At 29.8% G+C, this 13475-nt stretch overlaps 1 protein-coding gene across 1 annotated transcript in view; it reads right to left on the bottom strand.

Moving 5' to 3' along the window:
* The window catches only part of LOC143253804 (putative RNA-binding protein 19), a 38929-nt gene extending 26545 nt beyond the window's left edge, over positions 1-12384 (bottom strand). Inside the window, exons 1-11 of the mRNA XM_076508213.1 lie at positions 12218-12384; positions 9677-9859; positions 8794-8910; positions 7990-8043; positions 6442-6586; positions 3680-3750; positions 3083-3181; positions 2332-2406; positions 1403-1469; positions 1079-1150; positions 125-201 (exon numbers count right to left, since the gene is read on the bottom strand). Of these exons, the coding sequence (XP_076364328.1) occupies positions 125-201; positions 1079-1150; positions 1403-1469; positions 2332-2406; positions 3083-3181; positions 3680-3750; positions 6442-6586; positions 7990-8043; positions 8794-8910; positions 9677-9859; positions 12218-12253 (996 nt within the window). The 5' untranslated portion in view covers positions 12254-12384. The remainder of the gene's footprint in view (positions 1-124; positions 202-1078; positions 1151-1402; positions 1470-2331; positions 2407-3082; positions 3182-3679; positions 3751-6441; positions 6587-7989; positions 8044-8793; positions 8911-9676; positions 9860-12217) is intronic.
* Positions 12385-13475: the final 1091 nt, after the last annotated feature.

Genomic DNA, 13475 nt, shown 5'->3' with positions numbered 1-13475 from the left:
CATTGAATTATTTTGATCAGACAGCATAAAAGAACTTGTGAAAGATAGAAATATACTAGAACAATACTTTGAGAAACTGTCAAACTACAAGAAAAAACTTTGCTAGTAAAAAACACACACTTACTTTCTTTTGTTTCTCACTTACAACTTGTTGAGCTCCCTCTTTCCTGTTGTACTTAACAACACTAATTCTTTGACCATCTGCAAAGTACTTTCAATATCAGTGTTTAAACATGTTATCTAATTACATAAAGATCAAAATGAATCTTGTTTGAAATTGTTCGTTTACCTCAAATACTTTGAAAAACTTTTCTTCGAGACCCCTTTTTTCAAATACTTCAATAAATCTACAAAATCTTTCCTTCCATAAATTTAGAATCAATCCTATTCCTAATGCTTATTATTATCATCTTCATCTAGTACTTGTTTCAAAAAGGGTGAAATCTCACACTCCCTCTTTTGTTTGTTATGTATAAACCTACACAAGAACAATCTTTGCTCTGCCCACTGCAAGAACTGAAATGTGGTTATTAACATTATATTACCCCAGTTTTATTGCTGATTCACTGGAGGTTCCTTCTCTTTTAAAAGATTTATGTCTTTATTTTAACTTTTCTTTAATCTAACTTAAGTGAAATAACATTTATATTGTATTTGATATAAAGAATTATGAAGAAAGAAGGTATCTTAATATTATGCACCAAAGAATTGGAATAAAAAACAACAACTCACAGTTAAGATAAATAAAACTGATTTTTTTCCAGAACCTCCAGGGTTTTTTAAATACCACATTTTTGTCCATACTAATAATGGTTTTACGATAAGCATTAACAAAAAAAAAATCTGTCTATAAAGATAATTAATTTTGGTGCAAAGCTAGACAATGGACTATCTGGATTTTTGCATCACAAGTCCATACACATACTGCTGAAACACTGGGGAAGTAGATAATTAATAAACACAATACAGTTTGATCTGACAGTTAATAAAAGTTTTTTTTAATAAAAAAAGGTTACTTAGACCAAATGGTTATAGGTTATATAAAAATGAATTATTATGTTGTAAAGAAGAAACTTACCAAGAAAGCCCCTATGTTTAATGAGGCCCTGCTTCATGTCTTTTTCTGTCCGAAAACCAACATAAGCAATCCCTGATAAAATAAAGTTAAAAAATTACCAGTTATGTTCCTTCTGAAAGAAAACAATGCTGTCTAGAAATAAAATAACTGAGTATTAATAAAATTAAAACAAAAATAGTTGCTTTATTTCTTTGCATAAATAGTCAACTTGAAATTTAAAGAAACATCCCTTATTTCTGTAAACATGTACAAAAAAAAATAACTATTGAGACAAAAAAGGAAAATTTATTCACTTAAAACAAGAGTTACCATGTACAACTTTACCTTTTACTTTTGGAGGTAATCGTAAGCTTATTGGCTTGAGTGGTTTGAAAAAGTCCTGGATATGTTTCTAAACCATGAAATATTTTGTATTAGAAATATATATTTTGTTCCTAATGAAGAACAAAGTTTAATGTTTAATGAATTAAAATCTGATATTTTAAGACAAAAATTTATGGGCCAGGAATCACATTGGAAATAACAATATGGAAATGTAAGCATTGTTAAAAACCATGTAACAACTTTTTGAGTGTTAATATTCATCCTCTGTCTCGGGAAGTTTTTGTAGATTTGTTTCCCTCAGTATATAACAAAACTTGTTTACTTATGAATAATAAAGAATTCACTGAAACAGTTTAGAAATAGCCCTGAATTATTTTAGCATTTTGGACCTATTTTTCATCATCAGACTTACAAGAATGCTATTTTGAATAAGATAACACTGTGAATTACTTTAAAATACATGCAATTACAGAAATTAAACAACACAGTGTTGAAAGGCAGACCAAATTTTAACCCTAATGAGAAAAAAACAACCACTCAAGTTACTTTTTAAGTACTGTTGCAAAAATTAACATTTTAACCGTATTCAAATACTGTGTTATAACAGAAGAAATCAGTCATTTTGAAAAAAACAACAACAACAAAAAAAACAGGGATCATTCAAATACTAAAAAAATTTTTTCTAAGTATCTGAAAAAAATATAAATATTAACTAATGAAAAGAAATTTCCATGCTTCCTTGTTGATTTTTGTTAAATAACTAAGAACTCACACAAAACAGTTTTATACAAGTAAATACATTTCAGTTTGTCAAACTGCAATTTCACATGTGTCAGATTAAATCTCTGACATCACACATCAAAAATCTTTATCAAAATACTGTTAAAAATGAAAGGGAAGACAACAATCAGAGGAATTTCGATACCTACTTTTTTACATTTGTAAGGAAGCCCTCGAAGTTTTAAAGTGAATTCTTCATGACTCAATCTTTTCTCAACTTGTTTCTATCAGAGATTATAACACTTAAAATCACGTATAGTAATTCTACATATAAACATCAGATTGACAGAGAAATTATTTGAAATGGTCTTGTGTTTTTTGCCATAAACAGTAAGTTAAAACCAAAATTAAATTTCTGACTAAAAATTTTGTTTTTAGTGTTTCAGAACTACAGTCTACTTCACCAAGTAAAGAAATTTTTAGACTTGATAATATTTAATTTATGTAGGGCACATTGATGTATGGAAGACATTAGTTCAAGAAAAAAAATGACCTTATAACACTAAAATGCTGTTATTATTTAATCAAACACTAAATGTCTCACTTTACAGCTCCTTCGAGATTGTTCACTAAAACACAAATCAAAACTGATGGTGCAAAGCTTCAGTATTGATATAATTGTTTATATTTTTGTTGATTTATAAATGAATGTTACTTTATTAAATGAATATAACCATTTTTTGAAGTACAAATTTTACAGTGAGGTTAACAAGTATTCTGAATTTTAAAAACTGACCATTATTACATGGCTTTTGGGAACAACTATTGTAAAAAGAACGTCATGTATTATTTTCTGAATATATTAAAAACATTCACATTTTGAAAACCAAAAATGATGGTAATTTCGTTCTTAAGCCTAAACATCATCACCATAAATGAACCATTTATAATGTGACTTACCTTTGGACTCTCTTCTTCATTATCTTCAAGTGAAGAACATCCACTGTCTGCTTCAATGTCGTTGTCACCAGCAGACGACATCATCTTAGTTTTAAGGTACTTTATGCAAAGAAAAGTGTATAGTAATTTCACAAAATTCATGTTGAACTCATACAACAGATGGATGTTTGTTTATAAAGGATGCTTCTGCCATTTTGAAAGATACATCAAGTACAATGATGAACTTACCTCCCAAAGATTCTCTTTTTACCATTATATTTCAGCACTCGTAATTAAAAAACACATACATTAATATAATCAGTACAGTAAAAAAAAAATATTTCATATTGAGCAAATTCTAATACTTTCCCAAATTATGAAACTTTTTTTTTATCATAATATTTGAAAACAAGGAGAGTCCATTAAGATATGTAATTTTATTTTGAATGTTAAGATGATATTTTAATAATTAAACACAAGATAAAATAAAACCACTAACCAAACTCTTCAAGCTACATATTTAAAAATAACTAAAACATGAAATTTTCAAATACCAATAGACAAGGAAAAAAATCGACAAAGCATGTAGCACTTGACCTAATATTATAGGACACTTACTTCTAGATCTGACAGTCCTTTTGAAGTACCTTGGGCTGTTTTTACACCATATTTTTCTGTCAAGTCTGCAACTATCAATCATGAGAACAATCTATTATTATCCTTGTAAATTACAAACTGTAAACGTAAACATTTTTTAAGTGGAAGACCTTAAAACAAATATTAACAGGATAATCCTGAAGATAAACTAGAGAAACAGCTGTACTGTTTAAGTCTCTTTCTGTTACAGCTGGTTCTGTCTACTTATCATGTTCACTGACACCACGAAATGTAAACGAGTGATAAATGTATCCTCTAAATACTTTATAGTCAAGCAGTATATACATTTCTAAAATCCTTTTTTCAGCATACATAAATGGAAAAAACTGAAAACTTATTTATTAGTAATGTGAATACAAACACCTTACACTCATTTTCTAGCATTACAGCAAACAAGATAGTAATGAATGTTTCTATAATTTATTTGTTTGTAGTTAAGCAAAGAGCTATTTATTCTGCATCCATCATGGATACTAAATTCCAATTATTAGAGTCAGAAATCCAGAGACTTACCACTGAGCCCCTTGAGGGCTGAATATTGTAGAGTTTAAATGAAATTAGTGTCTAGTGTCATAATACATCACAAATCCCAGGAAATCCAACAGAACATTCCATCGAGAATAAAAATGATATATAGACAAGTCCTACAATCTGCAATTCTCTTAAACTTCACAACCTGGTAAGTTACAAGGATGACACATACAAAAATACAAAGAAACTGTTCTTACAGCATGTTTAATTGGGTTTGGTTATGAATACCCAATTAAAGTGTTTCTGAAAAACAGAAAAAAATATTCATACCTGACACCAACCAGCAGTCAAACAAAAAGAAACTTGCACCCTTATGTTTAGATAAACAATACATTGATCAACAGAATCAGTATTCTCTACAATGAACAATTCACAAATCTCTCTCTGCTATTTCTCAACAGTTTTTTCTATATTCTGATTTATAAGGGTTCTCTATTTATTCTAAGTTCAACTATGTAGTTTTTCTTCCATAGAATTTATCAGTTACTTGAATATTCACCTCAGAGGTGTATGTATCTGTCAAATATAAAAGACTGTTTAGTAGAGGTAGTATTAATTAATTTATTATGCGAGTGAATACTTCATGATTGTTTAATTTTTTTTCAGTAAGACAGTTGAAACAACACAACTGTTGCAAGTTGTGTTTGTACTTTATTGACGTCAAAGCTACCAAACATAATGTGCAATCTTCTGATGTTGAGAATAGAGAGATTTCTAGGAGGCTTAAGTGATGGATGTATAAACAGCAGTAAGCACATGAAAAAGAGAGTATGAAGAGAACAAAAAGTATGTCATGTATGAGAAATGTTCAGTCAGAAAAAAGTCAGAAAATGTAAAATTAACTGATATAGGACTAAATAGCCTAATAGATGATATGTTAAAGTAAGATTAAACATTTTCTGACATTTATGGAGAATAACTTGCCTCATCACAAGGTGTTTTAAAGCAATTTCATTTGCCAATGTGAGCTTTGACAAAAAGCATATGATTATTTGGAAGTAGGCCTAAATAAGCAAAACCAGACAAGTATCAGAAATTCAAGATACAACTGCAGTAACTCACAAGACAGTGTAAGTAAATTATGCACTAACAGTGTTAAAGATAAAAATAGTTCAGACTGTCAACTGAATTTAACTAGGTGAAATTTTGACAAAAAGAAGAGAACTCTATAGTATTTAAGATGCTATTACAACATACACAGTGTAAAGAATTTTTGTACATAAATTTTACTTATTTTGAATATATTGTTTTAAAACAAGCAGAGTGCATGCTGTTTGTTTATTGTTCAAATTTATCACCAGCTAGTCACAGGCACCTACTCTAGAAAAATCCTTAACCCAACACACCCATACATATAATTTAAATTACTACATATAATCTAAATAAAGCAAATTTCCTGACAGTATCACATTTTCATGTGATATTGGTAGTACTTTAGAATTGTACCTATCATGTTAATATAGAGGTGTTTATGTTACTGATATAAGTCAGTAACATAAACACCTCTATATTAACATGATATTGACACCAGTTACATGCACTTTCATAAACAGTTTGCCCAACATAACCTAAATTAATACCATAACAATACTAGAAGTGGAGCTGGTAACATGCAGGGTGGGACCTTGCTCACCCAGTTACAGATACAAAACTAATAAAACAATAATAATAAAAAAGAAACTAAATACTTATACTTATTAATAAACCCAAATTTAAGGTCCCCTTAGTCATGTTCCAGCACTGACCTGAGTATTACCACATTATTCTGTAGTAGATAATAGTTGCATCTTTCTGTTAGGTATCGTTTGCCCAGCAACTCAAGTATTTATTTAATCATGGAAGTAAATGCAACTGGTAATTTGCAACTAATTTTGTAACTAACAGGGAGAAATCATTGTCTAATGCACATGTTGCCATTAGGCCTAAATCAAAGTCATCACTTTATGTGTCTGGAAAGTGCATATACTGTGTTTTTCATAAAAGAGGCTAAGAAACTCTTGCTCTATAGAAATAAAAATTTTACTTTCAATTTAATTTTGAAACACTTATATTTATTTACTTCTACTGAACAATATGTGTATTTCTCAATGTCAACACCACTACAAAGATGTAGTTTTATGGCTGCAGAACTTGCAACACTCTTGGCCTAAATAAGCAAAATGCATATGATGATGATAAACCAGTGACCTTACCTTTGCTTCCTGGCTCAACACTTGAAGAAGCAAGATTTTCATTTGTTTCCTTTACAGCAGTTGGAATGTCATCACTCCATAAAGGTTTAGTAGCTCGATTCTTGTGAACCTCAAGAAACTCTCTAAATTCTGGATCCTCACTAAGCTACACAAAACAAAATTTTAAGAAACAAATAACATCACACATCTATATATAACAGACAACTGATTATAACATCACATACCTATATATAACAGCCGACTGATTATAACAAATAACATTACACATCTACATATAACAGATGACTGACTATAATAGGAATTCCCAACCTTTTGGCACTCATGACATGAAAATGTAATTGATGAAATAAAATTAATGTTATCCCAAGCTACTTCTAACAAGGCTACGCGACTCCCCTGCCAAGGCTTCGCGACCCCGGGGTCGTGACCCACTGGTTGGAAATCCCTGGACTATAACAAATAACATCACACACCTATATACAACATACTGACTATGACATATAACATCACACATCTATATATAACAGACTGACTACGACAAATAACGTCACACATCTATATATAACACTGATTATAACAAAACACATATATCTATATATATAACAGGCGACTGACTATGACAATTAACATTACATACCTATATATAACAGACGACGGACTAAGACAATTAACATTACATACCTATATATAACAGACGACGGACTAAGACAATTAACATTACACAACTATATATAACAGACGACAGACTATGACAATTATCATTACATACCTATATATAACAGATGACTGACTACGACAATTAAAATCACACTCCTATATATAACAGATGACTGACTATGGCAATTAACATCACACATCTATATATAACAAACAACTGACTACGACAATTAACATCACACACCTACACATAACAGACGATTGACTATGACAAATAACATCACACATCTATATATAACAGAATGATGATAACAAATAACATCACACATCTACATATAACAGACAACTGATTATGTGATAAAAGCAATGAAACATAAACAAAACTATCTTTGAAAAGTAGCATATTATAAACTTCAGAAATTTTTCACTTGTTACATTTCTTTCTCTCTCTCTCTCTCTGGATTTACCTTCTCAAAAGAAGGTAAATTCATAACATTAACATTTAGTTCTCTACAAATGTTTTAGATGCACTGAAGATCAAACAAACATTTCAATAAAAGTTAAAAGCTCCAATAATACGAAGCAAATGAGCAAAACTTCAATCCCAAAGGAAATGCACTAAAAACTTGAAACCTTGTCTACAAACTAATACCTGTTTATTAAACTCATTATATGACCCTAAGTAACAACCCATTACTTATGATTTTATCTATAAAATATCCTAGTAGTTATAAAGTAAAATCACTTTATAACTACTATTTCCATAACTTATTATTAAACATGAAACATTTATAAACTATCATGAAATGTCCTTACTTTGCATTTTACAGTTACTATTTCTATAATATTTACTGAAAACATTTTTGAAAAAACAAAACCAGTTACTCTCACCCCTTCCAGTACTTTCTCAGATCTACTCTTCTCTTTTTTCACACTTTTCTTCACCTAAATGTTTGGAGAAATATTATGTATTTCTGCAATCAAAAATCCATGTACTTTTTTTTTTAACATAAACAATATATTTGGAATCAGTGATGTCGAGAAAACCCACTTGAAGAGAAATATATATGCAAAAACGGCTCGTTTGGGTTGAGAAAATATTTTACATAGAAGAGCGAATAATGTTTTGACCTTCTATGTAAAATATTTTCTCATCCCAAACGAGCCGTTTTTGCATATGTATTTCAATACAAATGGAAGACAAAACTTAAAAATAAGTAAGTACTTCTTCGAGTTTTTACCCAGCAAACCTGTAGAATAGTTTATTTACCTCAGCAGTACATTCAAGAAGGAAAATGTTATAGAAGTTAACATGATAAAATTAAATAAATCTTTCCTGCACCTGTATTGTTATAGAAGTTAACATGATAAAATTAAATAAGTCTTTCCTTCACCTGTATTTTCTAAATTATTTTAGAAAATTGACAAGATTAAAGCATGAGGTTTTTTTTTTTGTAATGAATTCTGAAATTAGTAGGATAAGAAGTTGTACTTGTAAGCTTTGGAGAAACCAGACAGAGCTATAGTTGAGAAAAGAAAGATAAAAGATATATTTCTCCAGTGGGTTAATTAATAACCTGTGATATTCCACGATGTTTGAAAGGTCAGTGGATGACATCCCAGAACGTCATTACTTACCATCACAAGAAATTATTTTTTACATTTTAATAAAATATAACATGAACCATCAAATACCTCTGGGTCATTTTTATCAGTTGTTTTCACTTTTTTCTGAAAGGCAGAACTTCCTTGAGAATATTTACTCCAGGGTCTTGGTTTGTTTGTGTCTCCTAAATCTGCACAAATATCAACCTGTAAAGGGAATAATGCCAAATTTTACTTTAACTTTTACATTTAACACTTAAGTTTCAAAGTGCAACATAACAGGATATTTGACCAACTGAGGTCATTCCTTGTCTAACCTGCTAAAATACCATGATTATGTTAAATATAGTTTATTACATACACATACAAGTTGATATGATAAAGAAGGTCAGATGTTCAAACTGAATAAAAACAACTTCACATGAAAACTCATTAAACTAACTACTCCATACATATGTAACATTTTGTTTTAAATGAAAGAACAAGTCTACATCTGGGATCAAACCTTAAATTTACCCCTACTAATCACTTATATTTCCAATGTTTTCATTCTAACACTCAACATATTATCCAAAGCCCCTAATGATTTTGAATGCCTGGATTAAATCACTTGAAATTCTTCTGTGATACAGAGAAGGGAAATTATTATAAATAAGTCACAAATGTCCATTCCAAAGACATTTTATTATATAAATAATCTCAAAGACTAACCTTTCAATATCTTAGGGTAAAATACAAACAAATAGCACAAATTAAATCTTCTTAATATGACCAATGCTAGGGAGATATTGGGGCAGGTTGTGTATCCCCAAATTTCCCTCTTGTCCCACTCAAGTTTGTTCTCCCTCGTGGTTTAACAAATCATGTTATCAATTTCAGAAAACTCTAACTCTAAAAAAAGGGAAAGAACCTGGAGCCAGGCCTACTCATCAAATAAAAGTTCTTCTTTTGTTAACACTTGTTCATAACTTACTTTTATCTTGGAAGTATCAATAAATGTATTGTGAAAGTAATTTTTAGCAGCAAGGGCTTCTTTCTCGGTTTTGAAACCAATAAAGGCAAATTGCCTAAATACACCATCTTTTGTGTATTTTAGCTGTAGGTTAGTAATCTGCCCATGAACGGAAAACTCATCCTGGAGTCGTTGTGCTGTTATCTAGAAAACAGAAATCAAACTGTGTTCAAATAAAACAGTCTTTATACTATGGATATATTTTCTTTTCATAAGAAGTAAAATTTTAAATAAAATTATTGTGTAAAGGGTGTAGCAAATCATAGAATACATTAGGCCTTTATATTACAGATTCTATTTTCAAGTTTATCTCTGGTGAAAAGAAAATACATCCATAACATAATCATTAAACATTTGGTCAACTGCATAATATCAAATAACAAATTAAACCAAATGTCATAACATCATTTTCATGCAGAAACCAATTTATAATACAATGTGGTGAATTAAAAATCCCTCAAAAATCACATGAGTATTAAACTTTAATCTAGCCTTCACACATCTATGAAAGAAAATGGTTCAAATTAAAGATAACTTATCAAACATGATCAGATCAGTATGTTGGATAATTTTTTAGACACTTAAACCCATTTTCCTTCTAATACACTGACAATTAACACATTTTAAAACCCACAAATTCTTCACTCCACATCTTAAGCATTTAATGACTTCATGTTATTATTTAACTTGAATCAATAATTTGCAGTAAAACAAAAGGCACCCCTTTCCCCTTTAACATTTAGAACATTGAAGTCATATAAAAATCTTTGTGGTTCCAAAAAATCAACACGAATTAAATTTTTTTTGTTGTCTTCTCTTGTGAATATAGGAGTTTGTTTTTTTATCGCTGCTACAATGTTCAACTAAAAAAAATGAAATGTCAAAATCAAGTTACTCTTTCAACAGATGCTAAATGGTAACAACACAACCTGCAGCAAATCATACTTCTCAAAGACCTTTAACTGTATATAGTTAACATGTATTTACCCCTTTAAGCACCTAATGTATCAACCAGAAGTTGAGGAGGGAGCTGATCACATGGTCAACAAGTTATATATGATCATAATTTTAATTGCAATTTATCAATTATTTTGTATGATAGAAAGTTATAGATAATCAATGCTCATATGTAGCTGATTGATCACCCTGCTGTAATATTTATTAAGGATAATACATAAAGAAAAAACTGCTGTTTCTTAACATTGAAACATACAAATAAAACAAAAATAACTTTTAAGTAAAAACATTTCAAGTTACACATTTAGCTAACTGCCACTTTTAACAACACCACTAGATAAAGTTGTTTATTTTATTTTAACAAGTAAGCTTAAGTTAATGATTTTCTCTTCCAAAGCAATACTACTAGAAAATGAAATGGTTTCTCAACTGTGCATGTTTTCTTATAACAAAGCCATATTGGGTTATCTGCTGAGTCCACCCAGGGGAATCAAACCCCTGATTTTAGCATTGTAAGTCCACAGACTTACCACTGTACATTAATTCAGATGCCAGATATGATTAGTTTTATATTTCATTTAAACAAGTCATATTGTTATCTTTTGAATTTATAGTTTTACCAGAGGAAAATATATAATCCGTAAATAGATGTGACAGATAAAATATAAAAGTATATAATTGTGAGAGTCCAAAAAAATATGATAAAGTTAAATGTTTGAATGACAAACATTTTAATTCTGTACTATTATACAACTCAAAATGTTAACCTATTTATGAAGCAGTTATTTGTGGAATTAAAATGCTTAGAGGAGCATTTTGGTTATGAGACCCATGTGCAGTATTTATTACAACTTATGAGAAAGATATGAAGTTTTATTTAGTACAATAATACCCAACTTACACAAAAACTCCTTTAAGAAGTACATTAATAAACATTTAATGGAACAGGCAGCCTTAATCACTACATCATGCCATAGCTTTCACACCTTTGATTCCAACTCCAGTTCAGAGTTCATGACAATATTTCGTAAAAAACAGATAACGCTGTTTAAAATCTAAACATGTAAACATTTTTTCCTGTATTTAAACTGGCATTAACTGTAGAACCATATCTTATTTCAAATATTATTATTATTATTTATTACATGCCATAAAAGTTGAAAAGATTGTTGAAAGTACAGGCCCTTTGCATGTGATGTCCCATTGCGGCACGCTTGTCAGTACGAGTCCCGATGCATTAATTTCCAAGAATTAATTAAAAATACTCAAAATATCTGAACCTAAACAAGATATTTTTAACATACACCTGGAAAATGGAGATCAACTAAAATATCAAGGGTAGCATAAGTTAAAAACACATATAGAATATCGAACTGTTCAAATAATAAAAATACACGCTCTCAGTCTAAATGTAATTTAAACTATTAGGGCCACATTGTAAATTATATATACTAATATGTATTATTCTTTTAATGTTAAATTTTAAGTTATAACTAAAATTATGTACCAATACTACTGCTCCAAAAAATAAACTGAAGCCTTTACCTTCTTTGGAAGGTTTTTAACGATTATGCTTGACATTTCTTTAAAACTTGCATAGATATTTCATTAAAAATTAACATTAATTTTTAAGTCGCTTCAAAAAATCAACGCAGGCAACTATCAACACACGCTAAACATGGGAAACGCCATATTAATTAAATCTCGAAACCAGAGTGTTTTATTTCAGTGATTTTTAACAAAGGTGGATAAATCAAGCGAGCATTTGTCTAAAACCAATAACAATAAATTAAATTATGCCACTTTATTTAGTTTACTAACTTGAATTCTGAAAATTTTAACTTAGTTTGAACAAAAAAGTTGGAACTGTTATCTGATGATTTGTTTGTTTTGAATTTTTGCGCAAAGCCACTCGAGGGTTATCTGCGCTAGCCATCCATAATTTAGCATTGTAAGACTAGAGGGAAGGCAGTTAATCATCACCACCCACCGTCAACTCTTGGGCTACTTTTTTTACCAACGAATAGTGGAATTGACCGTCACATAATAACGCCCCCACGGCTGAAAGACGAGCATGTTTTGGTGCGACTGGGATTACGAGTCGAACGCCTTAACACGCTTGGTCTTGCCGGGCCTTATCTTATAGAATAACTTTTTTAAATTATTGATTTACGTTGAATGGTTGCCTACTAAAGCATATTAAAATAAAATGAATTAAATTACAGAAAATTACATAAATCTAAAAAGTTCTAAAACATTGTCCAAGCATAGAACCAATTAAGTACAATACCAGTAATAATTTATTTTTGTTGTCTTTAATAACTACATAAATAGAAATTTAGATTATCACGATAATTTAATTCACTTTGATATCTTGATATTTTACATTTGTTTTGTGAGGATGGAGGCTGAGTGCGATCCAGTAGTTCGCACCCCATTACGGCCAAAACTAAAAACGCACTTGTTTTTGTTTGTTTATTGATAAGCACAAAACTGCAAAATAGACTATTTGTATTGTGCCTATAACGAGTATCGAAACCAGGATTTTATAGAACGTTTTGTACATGTAGACACATATAATAATTAAATTTCAATTAATTTCAACAATTAAATTTCCCTTAAACTCCGATAGGAATGGTCAACAGTTGATTTGGTAGAGCATGAATTATAATGAGAATAGCATCATTTTTTATTTATTATTTTTTGTATATAATACATTTTTCTCGATCATGAGGATATGAGAGTTGAGAGATACAGGAAGCTTTATCAAGCAAACCCATTTTCCTTTGTGGGTAGATTCTTT

This window comes from Tachypleus tridentatus, chromosome 6 (assembly GCF_004210375.1).
Source record: "Tachypleus tridentatus isolate NWPU-2018 chromosome 6, ASM421037v1, whole genome shotgun sequence".
Classification (NCBI taxonomy): domain Eukaryota; kingdom Metazoa; phylum Arthropoda; class Merostomata; order Xiphosura; family Limulidae; genus Tachypleus; species Tachypleus tridentatus.
This window is presented reverse-complemented; position numbering and strand designations above follow the sequence as displayed.